This window comes from Trichoderma asperellum, chromosome 4 (genome assembly GCF_020647865.1).
Source record: "Trichoderma asperellum chromosome 4, complete sequence".
In the NCBI taxonomy this organism is placed as follows: domain Eukaryota; kingdom Fungi; phylum Ascomycota; class Sordariomycetes; order Hypocreales; family Hypocreaceae; genus Trichoderma; species Trichoderma asperellum.
In genome coordinates this window covers 3,967,820-3,983,356 of record NC_089418.1, presented here as the reverse complement: position 1 = coordinate 3,983,356, position 15,537 = coordinate 3,967,820, and the positions used below count along the sequence as shown (strand labels likewise).

Sequence of the window (15,537 nt, the reverse complement as noted above, 5' to 3'; positions counted from 1 at the left end):
GAGCCGGTAGGCTTTGAAAAGGCTCATCTTTACATATATACCTAGTTCCAAGAACTATTGGAAAGGCGGAGAGAAGGGAGGGGGGTTTAGCTTAGACTCGGCACGGGATATCGGGACTCGATAAAGATCAACATGGAAAAAAGACGTAGTGGGTGGCCGGCACCGGGCAGAGGGGGGGGAAGGATTTAAATGCACGTAAGCCGTAGCGCAGTAATACGGGATTGAGCTCGGCGCTCCGACATTTTTGTGGAATTATCTCGTTGGTCTTTGTACGGAGCAGAGGAGCAGCAGCAGTTGTTTGCTCTGCTTATTTACTAAAACCCTTGTCCGGCTGCGGCACATGGTTGTTTGTGGTGGTATTGGTCTATGAAAGAGTGCTGGGATCCTTTTCTTCTTCTTCTTCTTCTTCTTCTTCTTCTTCTCTTTCACTGCCGCATTACTTCCTTTTTTTTTTTTGGTGATTGATGGGTCTTTGAATACTTGCTCTTTCTCTCTCTCTTTTCCCCCTTCTCATCCTTTCTCGTTGTCTCTCTGTCTACTTCGATTAGGAGCACGCAATACGTTTAGGTGATAGCGTTTTTCTAGCTGATCTACACCATACCTACTGGGTACATACTGAAGAGAACAAAAGAGAGAACCCGGATTTGTTGATTTCATAACTGGATTGAGAATCAATTCATTCTGCATAGCCATTTCATCATTTGTTTTTCTGCGTTTCTTTCAACCAATTGCCATAACCGGACCGAAACAAATCTTATACGAAATACGGACCAATTAAAGTTGAAAACAGCGGCCCGGGGAAGCTTCCCGTCCCGCTTCCGTCGAGTTTATTAGTTTTTATCCCGGCATGGCGGTTCTCGACGAGGAATCGGGGATGAAGGTGGAGATTGAGAAGCAGAGCGAGGGAACAACAAAGGCATCGTCGTTGGCGACAATGGGGAGAGAAGAGGATGCTGAGATGGGCAAAGAGACGGCTGTTGCTACGAGCCGGCCGCAGCAGGGGACTGATTCGGCAACGGAGGATGGCGGTGATGGGGAAAGTGATGATGATGGCCTGCCAATGTCCAGGGCGAGATGCATTGCTCTGGTTGCGACTGTGACTGGCGCTGCGTTTCTCAATGTAAGTGAAATTGAAAGTATACATACACACAGAGACACACACACAACTCCATGCATACACACAGTTACACAGCGTTCTTCTCAACAACTCATCGTGTATATATATATGCATGTACGTGTGTACATCTCTAAATCCTACTGAAACTAACACACACATCAAACATCAACAACAGACCCTCTCCGTCCAAAGCGTCGTCATCATCCTCCCCACCATCGGCCACCACCTCTCCGTCCCCGAAAGCCGCCAGCAATGGATCGTCTCGTCCTACTCCCTCACTTTCGGCTGCTTCCTGCTCTTCTGGGGCCGCATCGCCGATTTGTACGGCAAACGGCTCGTCTTCATACTCGGCTCCATCTGGGTGACGGCCATAACGGCGGCGAATCCGTTTGTGCCGAATGAGATTGCGTTTAACTTGTTCCGAGGGCTTCATGGGTTGGTGAGTTTCATGCAAGCTATTGTTTGTCTGTTGTTGGATGAAAGAAAAAAAGACTGATGGAATTAAATGTGTTTTAGGGGGCTGCTGCGAATGTCCCAACGGCTATTGGCATCTTGGGCGTGACGTTTCCTCCCGGCAAGGCAAAGAACTACGCCTTCAGCACTTACAGTATGTCACATCATCATCGCCATGTATAATTCTTCTTTACAGCATACACACACACATACACATCACATCTCCTGAAAGAATCAGAACCTAACTAGCAAAACCTCTCGTTCATAGGCGCCGGCGCACCCCTCGGCAGCGTCTTCGGCAACATCCTCTCCGGCTTCGTCGCCCAGTACTCCAACTGGAAATGGGTCTTTGGCGTCCTCGCCATCATGGGCGGCATCATCTCCGTCTGCGGCATGCTCTTCATCCCGCCGACTCCTCCATCACCAGCAGCAGCAAGCAAAACGAAGCTCGGCCCGCGGTCCGTCGACTGGGTTGGCGCCACGCTCATCACCGTCGGCCTGCTGGCTCTCATGTTTGCGCTCACAGAAGGCAACGTCGTGGGCTGGAGCACGCCGTGGATCCCGGTGCTGATTGTTGTGTCCATCATTGTCATTGCGGCGTTTGCGGTCTGGCAGTGGTATCTGGAGCGCAGACTCGACGCGGCAAAGACGCAACTCCTCGAATCTGATGGAGTTTTGCAGCCAGCAGCGGCAACTCTGCCCACGCCGCCGCTCATCAAGGTCTCCATCTTCCGCAACGCCCAGTTCAGCGCCGTCATGGTCATCATGGGCGTCTTCTTCGCCTCCTTCAACAACTACCTCATCTACGCCACCTACTACTTCCAGGAGTTCCAGGGCCAGTCCCCCCTGCAGACGATGCTGCGCTTCCTCCCGACCGGCATCGGCGGCGCCGCCGTCGCCGTCATCGTCTCGCAGCTGCTCGGCCGCGTGCCCACCGTCTTCCTGCTCATCAGCGGCAACCTCGCCATCACGATTGCCTGCCTGCTCTACGCCGTGCCCATCCCGCCGACGACGTCGTACTTTGCCTGGGGCCTTCCGGCCATGATCCTCTCCGTCATTGGCGCGGACACCACCTGGCCGTGTCTCACGCTCTTCACGTCTCGCGCGCTGCCGAGAGAGGATCAGGCCATTGGCGGCGCACTCATCAACTCTGTTGGCCAGATTGGCCGGTCCATCGGCCTCGCCATAGCCACGGCAATCCAGACCGCGGTCATGGCTGATGGCCGCGGCGTATCTGTTAAGAATGTGGGCAGTATAAAGGCGTGGGATCCGCAATCTCTCAAGGGTCTGCGCGCGGCTTCATGGTTCAACTTTGCCTTGGGGCTGGTGGCTCTGGTGCTTGTCCTCGTGACTTTCCGTACGTTGGATATTGTAGGCAAGGTAGAACCTCCGGTGAAAAAGCTGACTCAGGGGAATGTTCAAGATGATGATAGGACGGGGGGGAGTGAAAAGAGGGAAGAAACAGCGGATTCTAAATCGTAATGAAGTATGACATTGAATTCTTTTCTTTTCTTTTTCTCAACTAGTCAGGGCATGCTCATCATTTTGCATCGAGCTTGCTTTTAGAGTCTTTAGAACACACTAATACATTAATACACGTCCGCTGGTTTTGATTCCAATTTAACGAGATTATAAAAACATAAAGTCTCTCTTTCTTTCCTATCAATTAGGAAAACTTCCAAATGAAAGAAAAGGAAAAGAAAATAATTCGTCTATGTACGCGTACTATATCGTCTCTTATCTTCTAGTATCATGTCATCCCATTTCCAACACTCATACTCCCTTGGGTATCTATCATGCCGACCAGGCCATGTCATAAAGGAAAGTAAACCGTCAGTCCACCAATGAGTGAAGTAAGGCAAGGAAGAATATCCAACTCCAAGCCCGTATAAAAAGCAAATAAAAAAAAAAAAAAAAAAATCCGCTCCTGGTTACCCCTGCGCATGAAATCCCGATCTCACATTTCTTATTTTTCTTCTTCTTCTTCTTCTTTCTCTTCTCCATCTACCTTCTCCCCGCAGAGATATCAATCTCAATTTGCTCCATGATATCTTCCTCCTCCTCCTCTTCGTCTAGATCAAACTCAACATCATCATCATCTCTCGCCATCTTTGCGAGCTTTCTCTTCACCGCGGGATCTTGCTCCATTTCTTGCCAGAGCTCCAAATCCCACTCCTCGACGTTGTCACCCAGTTTCTTCCTCTGCCAGGGAGGCCAGTGCCACAGGCCTGCAACGAGCATTCCTCGTTTCGCAGCCTTGAAAAGAAGTTCAATCATGCCCAAAAAGGCGAGCACAATGAAGACGGTGGACCACCACACGGCATCAGCTCCCCAAAGTTTGGTAAAGGTATGGCGGATATCGTAGTCACCAGACGGAGTACCGGCATACACGCCGTCTAGGAAAGCCAACCATGCGAACCAGCCGGCTGTGGTGACAAAGAAGCAGGCCATGACTACAGCTGACTTGTAGTGGGTTTCAAAGATGCTTGCCAATAGTTAGCAATCAAGTTTTCGGACGACAAATAAGACAAAGTCAAAAACTTACAATAGTTTCCAGTTGATCCACAAAACACCAACCGTAAACACCAAGGATCCAATGGCATACAAATTTTCATCTTTGGCCGCCGGAGACACCCATCCGTAGCCTGCCCAGATACCGTTCCAGGTAATTATACCTTCAATGGCAGCGAGGAGCATCCATCGCATATACTTCCAAAAGTTGAGGCCCTTATTGCGCTGACCAAAGATGTAGAGCTCAGGTATAGCCAACAGAGTCTCTGCGGAGAGATCCTGCTCCCAGATACCCATGCAAATCGTACAAAGACTGGTAAACAGCGTGTTGAAGACCGTCAAACTCGCCGATTGGTAGAGAGAAGTGCCAGTATAACCATTGAAGCGCTGGTACTGCGCCGCAGGGAGGTAAAAGAACATTTCTTTCCAGAACGTGCAGACGATGAATTTGGCAGTGCGGACGTAGTTCCATCTTCCGTGGACGAGAAGCAGCCTCTGCAAGAAGCGGAACTGCGCAATGGCATAGTCTGCTACTCGAGCGGCTTGAAGCCCTTCCTTTCCTGAAATTCCAATTCCGACGTGACTGGCTTGGATCATAGCAAGGTCATTTGCGCCATCTCCGATAGCCAACGTCAGACCCCGGCGTTCCTTGCCTCGGAACCCTTTTAGTTTACCACGGACGGTTTTGACCAAGAGAGCCTTTTGAGCTGGAGATGCACGGCAGCAAATAACAGAGTCGACAAGAAGCATAATGGCAAAGAACTGAATCGAAAGAGCTTCCGACTTTTCAACGGCGGCCAATGTGTGTCCATCAATGACAACTACACTGTGAATGGAGCCAGCGTTCAAATCTTCGGCTATAGCAGAGAGCTGCGTCTCAAGAGATCCCTTTGTGACGTCTAGGATGTACAGGTCAGATCCAGGGCGGCAAATTCGGGCAGAGTGAGCAATGTTGATGGCTGTCTCTCGCTTGTCTCCCGTCAGCATCCAAATCTTGATATTAGCCCGTCGAAGCCTATCAATAGTTTCTGGCACGCCCTTTTGGAGCTTATCCTCAATGGCGGTGCCACCAACCAGCTCAAATGCTTCCTCAATCTTCTCTGCCGCATCCTCAATCTTTTCTTGCCGGTTCGTCAGACTAGTCGTAGCATCGTCATAAAGCTTCTTCCACGACCTGTACTCTTGCTCCGAAACAAACTTTTGCGCGAAAAGAAGGGTGCGAAGGCCTTCGGATGCGAAGTCATCGAGGTGCTTGAAGCATTTCGTGAAGACTTCAGATTCGTCGAAAATTCCAGAGTCTTCCAAAAATGCCAAACGGGGATCCAGTGGTTGCGGTACGTGAGGTGACATGGGGCTAAGAAACTGGCGGTTTGAGACGTCAAACGATGCTCCTCGTGCGTTGATAGTCAAGCGTGGCCGTTCTGGCCGATCCTCAGATCGACGAGTCAGCTTGTTGATCTCGAAAGACTTGCTTCGATTTCCCATCGATTGCCGGTGCACGCTTCTTTCTCTCGTGATGGTGGGGTTACGGCGAACGCTGAAACTGGGCCTCCCGCCGAAGCTATTGCGAGGTTCGAGCTGCTCGCTTCGGCGGAACATTTCGTGCTCAAGGTCAGCACTCTGCCGAACTTCGGTTGCCTTTTGCATAGCCAATGTAGACAGTCTTAGTCGAGGCAAAATAGCAGAATCAGCGCCTTTGCAAATAACCGAGATGCGGCCATCAGGATAGCGAACAACAATAGACATCCTCTTTCGGGCACTGCTGAATTCAATAACATCCAGGATCTCATATTTCAAGCGTTCCGTTGTCCCATCGGCGTGAGTTACCTCAACGGTTATTTGCTTCGAGTTTCGCTGGACAACCGAATAACCCATCTCCTGGGCAGCTCTGACCAAAGCAAGTTCATCCGGTGACGATGCTTGAAAGTCCATCTTCCCATCCTTATTCTCGGGCAAACAAGAGTGACATAGTGCCATAGCAAGCAGATACTCCTTTGTTTTCCTAGTAAAAGCCGAATGCGGCCGCAGTTTCATATACTCGATCAAGTCCGAGGTGTTGACATCAGGTTGAACATGGTCTGGTCGTCCCGTTGATCGCCACACAGATGAAGATCGTCGTCCTGCCATTGATGGTCTTGGAGAATGTATCGGCGAATCCGTCATTTCAACTTGATCCTCGTGGATGACAACTGACATTCGGTCCCTCCTATATACAGACGGCGATCGGCTGGGAAAGTCAAAGTTTTTGACAATCGACGAAGTGCTATCAGAGATATCCGACGACGGCTGCGGCTCTAAATCCATTTCATGAAGCCACACGGTACCAGCAACGCTGAGTTTGCGAAACTTCATGACGTTGTCTGTGAGAGTACCCGTTTTGTCCGAGAAGATGTATTCAACCTGGCCAAGGTTCTCGAGAATGGTGTTCGTGTTGCACCGCGCCGGCGTATCTGATTCTTCATCGTACATGCCGAGATCCGAATTGAGAAGAAGTAGCTGTCCAACTTTGACGATTTCCAAGCTCACATACAGTGACAGGGGAATGACATTGTTAAACATGATGATAAATGCAATGATAATGTCATGGAATGGAACACTAGCATGCTGCAAGTACCAAGAGTGTCTCTCGGTGGTCTTCTTCCAGCGAAGGTAGCCCATTGACACGCCCACGGACAGGATAATGACGTAAAAAGCCAGAGTAATGACAATCTTATTCACCACTCTCTCCAGGGCGGGCTTCTTTGCCTTTGGGTGTCTGTTTGAGTTCATGCGCAGCTTACATTCTTCTCCGGTATTGAGCACAATTCCAATAACGCAGGTGGTGTTTCGAAGCACACTTCCACGGTACACAATTTCGTTGAGAGTCAAAGGCACTGCCTTTCCATTGACGGTAACTTTTCCGTTAAAGTTGAACAGATCTGGGTTTGGATCTTCGGCGACAAATTCCGCTGCGCATTTTGCAATGCCTTGAATGGTATCGCATCCTTCGATCGCATTGCACACTTGCTTGCTCTTGAGATTCGTTTCGCCATCGAGCGCCATAGTATCGACATAGGCCAAGTTGTTTTCGCCGTCACTATATATAAGTGCAATATCGGCAGGCACAGGTTCGTCGCGCGCAAGTCGTATGACATCTCCAACTTTTATGTCAGACCACCTCGTCGGCACCCATCGCACACCTTGGTACTCTTCGGCGGAGACAGATCGAGGTTCGGTCGTCGTTTTCGTATGAAAAGGATTAAAGCGATCCAGAAAATGCGTTTGTTTAGTTTTGCTAGTATACTTGTCCTCCTTGCCGAGTATCGTCGCAAAGTAGGCATTCTCAACCTTGTCAAGTCGGTGTCGTCGATAGTCGTCGTAGCCTTCTTTGAACATTGTTATGCAAACGAAAAAAAGCAGGGGCAGAAGCGTCGTGTAGGAGCCGGTGGTCGAAAGACCAGGAATCTGCGCTCAACAATTTAGTAGCTGAATGGGCGAAAAAGAGAGCATCATCATAGGCTGCACATACCATCTGAGGAATTCCGACGCAGAGGAAGTAAAAGTTGCCGACACGAGAGAACTGGAAGAAGAGCTGCTTGGGCAGGAAATCCCACAGCGTGTAGCGAGAAGTGCGAATGCTGTTGGAGATGTACGCATGTCCGCGCCGAACATCAATCAATGGCTCGTCATTCTCCAGTCGCAAAGGAATCTTCCTGCCATCCTTGGAGGCGGCCAGTTGGCCCCGCTGCAGGATCTTCTTGACAATGGTCTTCTGGTACACCGAAGTGGCAACATCGTGGATGCGCTTGACGACAGAGGTCTTGGTGACGGGAGTCACAGCTTCGACGCAGCCCTTCTGAGGGTATTCGGGAAGAGTGCTGGCCTCCTCCGACTTGGAGCGCATCAGACCATCGGCGCCGCGCACGCTGGGCACCATGATGGCGCGATGTGCATAAAATTAACGATCGTAACAACCCCAGGAAACCTCCTTTTTTTCCTCCCCAAGATAACGATAAGCGAGAGGCAGGCTACGCCGCTATAATCCAAGACTGACGATACAAGCAGAAGCTTAGATTCTCATCCCGAGCAATTATCCGACAGTGGCACGGGGCACTTGCGCCGCCAGCTCTAAGACGTCAATAGTGCGCGACCGTTTCGGGCTCGAGACGAGACGCAAAAAAGACGGTGGTAGTCAGGGCCAACGGCTAAAAGAGAGAGGATCTGATCACTACAGGCGCGAAGCCAAGTAGTACAGCAGCCACGATGATTTCTGCACAAACAAAAATGATATCCCACTCTGCGAAACAAAAAAGACAGACAAGGTTGGAAATGAAGTCCAGAAAAAGAGCAAACCACCAGCGATCGGATGTTGCGATGCGAAATCGTCCTTGGGTTACGGCCAGCGCCCTTCGCAACGTCTCAGCAGAAAAATACGAAAACTCGATGACAGCAACCCGACGAAAGTCAATCCCAATACGACACCATCTTCTGCGTCTAGCTGATCGGCTCGGCCCAAGAGGCGTCTGGGTTGGTGGCAAAAGCCGGAGTCAGTCGAGTCTAGGCTGGGAAAAAGAAGCACTTGCAGGGGTAAAAATAGCGAGCCAGTCCTGTTTCGGGTCGGCCGCCACGCTGGACGCAACCACACAATGGTCGACAGGCACCCCAAATATTGGCGCTACAGCGCATCTAGTGAGCGCAGTAGGGGGCGCCGTAGCGCAGCGCACCAGAAGGTCACTGAGCAGATCGTCGGTCCAACTCCGCCCCTTCTAGAGAGGCCCTTCCATGTCCACCACGTGGGGCTATTGGACGGTCCCTTTTGACATTGTGAAGGATCTGGAGAGGACTGAAGGCCAGTTTGCCTGACTCGGCGCTATTGAGTTTCCCTGTCGGCTAGTGCATGCAACGCGTATGTACAATGCTGTCACTGCCATCTGCTTATTGTGTTGCCCGCAGCCGGCCTGGACTAAACTATGGGGAGAACAGCCAACACGAGATGGATCAATCAAAGGATGGGGAAGGCAAAAGAAAAAAACTCAACACAGTACTCTGCAGTAGGTATTGCAGTATTACCTACCTCCCTATTTCATCCAATACCTACCTACACAATGCGTATGGCCCCAGGACTTACTGTACCCAGCACTGTATGCATTGCCATCCCATCTCCAACGGCTGACGCGTACCAGTCTCCATCAGCGAGGAACTTTCTCCCCCGTATACTTGGTGTGTGCCGTATAGCAACTGCGGCCCCTCATAAAAGCCAAAGTCATGCCTCATCTCCACAGAGTTTCGTATGCCATATACGTGTCAGAATCAACTGCCATGCGATACAAACTCCCTGACAACTTACCTTGTCGAATGTGGTTTCAGCATGTACAATTCGTCCATGACGTCACTTAGGCTTTTACAAAATACCATAGCCCGTTTTCAGCCTATATCTGATGCCTGCCTGGCATTCTCCACCTATTCGTCACGCATGCAAACAGCCGTCAAGTGGAATGGCTGAGGCTACTCCGTGCCAAGTTTACAGCTACGAATATAGCTATAAACGCCAAGAATTCACTAAATGTTCATGGCTAAATTCTGGTCACTACGAGTACGCAATTGCTCTCTATAAATATTGCTATTCGGATCTATACAATTTGAGATACATTACTCTGCAATAGCAAAACGGTGAAAAGTTAAAAAAAAAAAAAAAAAAAAAAAAAAAAAAAAAAGGCTGCTGAATATATCAGGGCATGAGAGCCGCAGTCTCGCTCTCTCCAGCCATCCCTTCTGCAAGGCCAGTTTATTTTCTTTCCTCGGTCTAGATTAAACGTTACAAACAGTGCAAAAGAGAAGTCCTCGTCTTCGGCTTGTTCTGTCTCAAGATCACCATGTTTCGCCAATAAACGCCCCTTCGATCCTATCGCACGGCAGCTTGAAGAGAAGAAAAAAAAGAAAAGAACAAAAAAGACAGCAGTGCAGCAAAGCAGACAGATCCGAGGCGGATATCAAAGCATGTATTGCACTCGCGAGCATAAGAGACGAGTCCTCTAGACTTGAACTTGCGGGATATTCTCCATCTTGCCACCCTCCTCGAGCCATTCTTTCTTGATCAGCTGATCGCGGGCCGCAAAGAGGAACTTGTAAGCGGTTTTAACCGTGCCATCGCTCACGCCAGTCTGCTTGGCAATGGGGGCCGATGACCGTGGCTCTCCCATAAGATGGCACGCCATGTAGATGCAAGCGGCCGCAACAGACAGGGGCGATCGGCCTGCCAGAGCCGAGATATCGGTAGCCTGCTCCGCGAGATCTCGGGAGATTTTGGATATCTTTTGCTGGTTCTTGAAGCCCAGCTGGGACACGTAACGACCACAGAGATCTTCGGCACCAACAGAGGTATTTTCGTAGTTGGTGACGGTATTCAATCCGGTACCGCTCTCGCCTTCGGTATCTTGAATCTTTTGCAAAAAGTTTTGTAGCTGCTTAAAGACCCTACCGACTTCCTTCTTGCTGACACTAGTGAGGTTGAAGATTTCTCGGAACGTTCGAGGCACATTGTTTTGTCGGCATGCAATAAAGATGCACCCGGCAATGACGGCCTCCTGAGGCTTGCCCTTCATAAACTTGTGCTTGTCAACGAGCTTAAAGATATGCTTGGCCGCGTTGGAAACGTTGGCTCCCATATGAATAGCCTCGCAGAGTGCAACAATCTCCTTGTAGGCCTGCATTAAACCCTTTTGAGCCTTGTCTTGATTGGCATTGTTTTGGGTACGGGACAAAGCCTTGTGAGCCTTAGATTCAGAAAAGGCAACAGTGGTGGCTAGATGCTGGCCTTCGACGAACTCGTCCTGCGGTCCGCCGACACGACTCGGATCATCGCCACCTTGGTCGTCATTGGCAAACGTACGCCATTCAGACCTAGTATCGATGATGCGTGTGCCAACGACGACACCGCAGCTCTGGCAGACCATGTCTCCGCTCGAGAATTCCTCAATCAAGTTCGGAGGGTACTCCTTGCAGTCGGGGCAGGCAAGGACATTGTTCAGGTCTTCCTGAAACGACCCTCCATTTGCATCTCCGCCCGTCGGCGGAAGCATTTTGGGCTTGTAGGGTCTCGCCTTATAGATGTTGGTGATCTCGTCAAAGACTTTTCGTGCCTTTTTTGCCTCCTTTCTTCGTCGTCGCAGCTGCTGGTTCTTCTTTTCTACTGATTTTCTTACGAGGGAGTCTGTCTTGTAAGATGATCCTCTGACCCAGAGTTGATCGTTGACGACCTGGACAAAGAGCGGTGAATGCAGTTTGACGGTCGAGAGCCTGCTGGCTTAAGAAGGGGGAAGCGCGGCTGTAGCCTCCGACGTGAGATCGAGCACCTTCTTCGGGCACGGACAGAAGATTCCTTTGTCCTCGCCCTCTTCTCCTTGATTAATTCTTTTGTAGATTTTTTTATTCTTTTATTTTTTTCTGTTTCTTTTCTTTGTTTAAGAAAAAAAGGTTCGGAGCGCTAGACGCGGCGAACGGTGTCGGCTTGCTGCACACTAGCCAGAGGCGAGCAAACAGCAAAGGCGCGACGAGGCAAGTAACTATGTAGAGGAGACGCTCTCTTTCGGCCCAAAAAGTCCCTAAAGCGTTTCTGCTGTCGAGTCTTCCAGCGAAAAAGTAGCGTCAGGAAGCGTAAACACGCAAAATTGGTCTCTGCCGGCCGACTTTTCTGAACCAGTGAAGGCGTCTGAGATCGTGTCGCGAACGGGGAAAAAGACTCAGATCAGCGATTAGTCGGCAAAAGCAAGTGGTCGGAATCGCTTCTGACAGCGGGCTTGAAGAGCAGTGAGCGTCGTGAGCGAGTGTGTTCCAACGTTTGGCGGCAAGAGAGCGGTAGAAGAGTTTGTCGGGGGAAAGATCAGAATGAGCGGCCCGGGCGAGGAAGGAGTTGCTATGTAGGCCTTACGGCCTGGTGAATCAGGTAACGAAAGTTCTGGCTGCGGGTGACTCAGCAGCTGGAATCAGATGGGCGTTCGCCACCGTGCGAGGTGAAGGAATGATCACGCAGAGAAAAGCCACAGCCCGTGTCATATTGCATCAATTGGGCTGCGGCAACCGGGAGAACTTTGTTCCCGCAGGTGGTGGAAACCACCAACTACCGCGTGTCTTGCGTTGGATCTGTGAGCCACATCTCTGCGGGCCCGAAATCGGCCAATGGGTAGTCGCAGCAATCCCCAGGCACTCAATTCAATAGGCTAATATGGAGCTATTGTGCTGACTCATAGGCAAAAAATGAACAATATCCTTCCTAATGAGTTCGACGTACCACAGATGCGGCATAGTGTGTACGGTTGGTTGTACGGCATATTCATAGCGGCCGGCATAAAAGTAGACTCTGCGTCACTCTCTTGCTCATTCACTTCGTTTGGGTGACACCGTTTTCTCTCTCTTTCACGCCGTTTGTGCATCAACCGCCATGTCAAACACAGGCAGTGGGCAAGATGCCCTTCCTCCGGTCAACCTCAAGCCGCTGTTGACCAAGCTCTGGCCAACGGACAATGCAGTGACGCCCGATGAGATCGCAGAGGCAATCTCTCATTTCTTCACAAACCAGGTGACAGAAGCCCAGACAGCTTCTCTCCTCATGGCTCTCCATTTCACCAAGCTCGACTACAAGGCGGACGTTTTAGAGCGTTGCGCCTATGTAATGAGAAAAGCCGCAGCGCCCATTCCGGTCCAGGAGCTCCAGAGTGTCATTGAGGCGCGGGGAAGAAAAGAGGGCACGTACAAGGGCGGACTGGTAAGATTACAATCCAATTCAGTTTAAATCAATTGATGAACGGTAGTGTGGTTGTAAACATAAACTAAACGTACAATGCAGTGCGATATTGTTGGCACTGGAGGCGACTCTCACGACACCTTCAATGTCAGTACAACTTCCTCAATTCTTGCGTCTTCGCTGCTTCTGGTCTCCAAACACGGCAACAAGGCAAGCACATCTAAATCAGGCAGTGCCGACATGGTCAACTGCATGAAGCCTCGGGCGCCTATTATTAGCGCCGTGAAGCCGGACACCCTGGTCAAGGTCTACTCCAATACAAACTACAGCTTCCTCTTCGCCCCAGTCTTCCACACTGGCATGCGCTACGTAGCTCCTATCCGGAAGCAGCTCCCCTGGAGAACTATTTTCAACAACTTGGGTCCATTGGCAAATCCGGTGGAGGACGTGTTGGAAGCTCGAGTTATCGGTGTCGGAAGACGAGATCTCGGCCCCGCTTTTGCCGAAGCCTTGAGAGTTGCTGGCTGCCACAAGGCATTGATTGTCTGTGGAGAAGAGGAATTAGATGAAATTAGCTGTGCAGGCAATACGCTCTGCTGGATGCTGAAAGAAAAGTCTCCTGGAGGAGAGACAGTGGTCGAGCATTTCAAAGTCCACCCCAGTGACTTTGGCGTCCGCACCCACGCCTTACACGAGGTGTCCTCCGGAAAGGAGCCTCAAGAAAATGCGGATATTCTCGTTCGCATCTTGAAAGGCGAACTTCCCCTGGATGATCCGGTCGTCGAGTTCGTTTTGATCAATACTGCAGCCCTTCTTGTCGCATCTGGTATCTGCGAGGCGGATACCAGTGACATGGGCCATGGCGATGATGGAAATGTCATCAAAGAACGTGGCCCGGGAGGCCAACGTTGGAAGGAAGGTGTTCGAAGAGCTAAGTGGGCTATCACTAGTGGTGAGGCCTGGAGACAGTGGCAAGCGTTTGTCGATGTTACCAATGAGATTGGAAACTAGGTGCTCTGCCGGGCAGAGACAGAGTAGCATTTCTTAAGCATAGAAATCCACCAAAGAGTGGAATTGCGTGCAAAACAAAATATTTCGTTATCTTTCTATGACTTGATGGCGACTGTTATTAACGAGTTCGCGATTGTTGCGATTGATGGAGGGTGCGCGGATCATGTTCAACTTCGTAGTTTGACGGCAGTGATCGGTTGGATTTAACGGAAACAATGGAATGCGGCCTAGTCATCGGAGGCAATGAGCGCCGGTCGAGCTCATTTGTGGAAAGGCCAAGATGGCATTGAGATGGTGGGCTTGCGTCTAAGAGATATGCGCCAGCAGATGCAGTCGAGCTATTCGAGCTCTGGCGCGAGTGAGATATCGCTGGACGGGGACCCAGTGCTGGATGGGGCCCAAATACTGGATGAGAGTCAAGTGCTGGGCGAGGACTGAGCGCTGGATGAAGGCCGAGTGATGGGGAATAGTTTTCGTTGAGCCTCGCTTCCCATTCTTTCCAGTCCTCCTTGAGGCCAATCGACGACTCTTCATCTCGCGATGGAGGGGGCAGTGGTAGCTGAGGTTGTGGTGACTGAATATCGGTTTGTGCGGCCTGTGCTTCGAGTGGATGCGTGGTAGTTGTCCGTATTGACACAGCGTCGACGTTCAAATCCATGGTGGAGCTTCGAGTCGCAAGCGATTTCCTAATCATGGCCTGCCTCTGAGCGTCGTCCACCTCTGAAAACGTCGACATCATGCTTTTCCTATAAGACTCTCGATCAATGGTGCTGGATCTCCTCTTCCTTAGCTGGCTGTTCTTCCTCAGCTGGCTGTACTTTTGTCCCCTCCGACGCGTGAATATGAGAATGGCGATGACTGCGGCGGTACATGTTACACCAACGACGACACCAATAATGATGTATGTTGTGGTTGTCTGCGACAACTCACGGCGTGAGAGTCTCATAATCCGTTCCATGGCGATGGCCAGTTGTGCTACCCAAATGTGCAAGATTGGACACTGGATATATGACAATGTGATGATAGAGGCAAATTCATAAAAAGGAGCAGAAAAAATCGTGAAACTATCGGAACGCTGTATATGTATAAGAGATTATCGAAAAACGGGTCGGTTTCGTGTCGTGTAATGGTAGCGCAATCCGAATGAGCCACATTCAGTCAATCAAACCCGCAGCCTCATGGCGTTCAAACACCCAAGCATGACGGTGATGTTCAGATCGGCAGCTCACCCTGGGGGCCTTACCAGCAGCTACACAGCCCCGAATGAGTCGTGATTGTCCTCTGCTGGAGAGCCTGCTTCCCGTTTTTGTTTCTGGCAGAGTTCATATTTGGAAGACGACCGCGGACGCTCTCCAGTTTTGAAGTAACAGAATGGGCCTTTGCGTCACTCCAACGGTGGGCTAAGCCCACTTTGCGACCATGGTGATATTGGCAGAGCAACAGCGCGCAATATTAATAGAAACGGCTACCAAAAGGCAAAAAGCGTGCAGGGGACACCCACGCCGTTGAGAGGGGGGCGGATACGACCTCTGACAGGCTTGCGCACATCTTCATCACCCACAGCCTGGGTGGAGACCCGCGAGTTGCTGAGCAGCACGCAGCCCAAGGCCTTCTTCACTGAGTATGGCGCTCCTCCAGCACGGTAGCATTTGCAGTAAGCGCTGCGGCCGGGGACTATCGCCATGCCCTGTTAGGAATCAGGCACTAGAATAGCCGGACGAGCAGC

General features: G+C 50.7%; 6 protein-coding genes across 7 annotated transcripts; 2 read left to right on the top strand and 4 right to left on the bottom strand.

Moving 5' to 3' along the window:
- Positions 1 to 279: 279 nt before the first annotated feature.
- TrAFT101_007698 (uncharacterized protein) lies at positions 280 to 3,188 on the top strand. 2 transcript variants are annotated; one of them, XM_024908433.2, is made up of 4 exons: positions 280 to 1,120; positions 1,293 to 1,556; positions 1,634 to 1,724; positions 1,839 to 3,188. In XM_024908433.2, exons 1-4 carry the CDS (start codon positions 848 to 850, stop codon positions 3,050 to 3,052), a joined length of 1,842 nt encoding a protein of 613 aa, XP_024759200.1. In that variant the 5' UTR covers positions 280 to 847; the 3' UTR covers positions 3,053 to 3,188. The 2 variants fall into 2 exon arrangements, with proteins under 2 accessions (XP_024759200.1, XP_065984240.1); XM_066128124.1 differs by having other exon boundaries at positions 389 to 1,556.
- Positions 3,189 to 3,463: 275 nt separating this feature from the next.
- Positions 3,464 to 8,582, bottom strand: TrAFT101_007697 (uncharacterized protein). The gene is made up of 3 exons (XM_024906851.2): positions 7,590 to 8,582; positions 4,116 to 7,525; positions 3,464 to 4,055 (listed from the first exon to the last, which is right to left on the bottom strand). The coding sequence occupies exons 1-3, from the start codon at positions 7,995 to 7,997 to the stop codon at positions 3,575 to 3,577; spliced, it is 4,299 nt and encodes a 1,432-aa protein (XP_024759201.1). The 5' UTR covers positions 7,998 to 8,582; the 3' UTR covers positions 3,464 to 3,574.
- Positions 8,583 to 9,643: 1,061 nt separating this feature from the next.
- On the bottom strand, positions 9,644 to 12,226 carry TrAFT101_007696 (uncharacterized protein). Its single transcript, XM_024906852.2, has one exon. It carries the CDS (start codon positions 11,137 to 11,139, stop codon positions 10,093 to 10,095), a length of 1,047 nt encoding a protein of 348 aa, XP_024759203.1. The 5' UTR covers positions 11,140 to 12,226; the 3' UTR covers positions 9,644 to 10,092.
- A 271-nt stretch (positions 12,227 to 12,497) lies between these two features.
- On the top strand, positions 12,498 to 13,811 carry TrAFT101_007695 (uncharacterized protein; the record flags this gene model as incomplete). The annotated part of the gene is made up of 2 exons (XM_024909997.1): positions 12,498 to 12,821; positions 12,903 to 13,811. The coding sequence occupies 2 exons, from the start codon at positions 12,498 to 12,500 to the stop codon at positions 13,809 to 13,811; spliced, it is 1,233 nt and encodes a 410-aa protein (XP_024759204.1).
- Positions 13,812 to 13,929: 118 nt separating this feature from the next.
- TrAFT101_007694 (uncharacterized protein) lies at positions 13,930 to 14,769 on the bottom strand (the record flags this gene model as incomplete). Its single annotated transcript, XM_024900523.1, has 1 exon — positions 13,930 to 14,769. One exon carries the CDS (start codon positions 14,767 to 14,769, stop codon positions 13,930 to 13,932), a length of 840 nt encoding a protein of 279 aa, XP_024759205.1.
- Positions 14,770 to 15,276: 507 nt separating this feature from the next.
- TrAFT101_007693 (uncharacterized protein) lies at positions 15,277 to 15,495 on the bottom strand (the record flags this gene model as incomplete). The annotated part of the gene is made up of 1 exon (XM_066128123.1): positions 15,277 to 15,495. The coding sequence occupies one exon, from the start codon at positions 15,493 to 15,495 to the stop codon at positions 15,277 to 15,279; it is 219 nt and encodes a 72-aa protein (XP_065984239.1).
- Between the last annotated feature and the right edge of the window lie 42 nt (positions 15,496 to 15,537).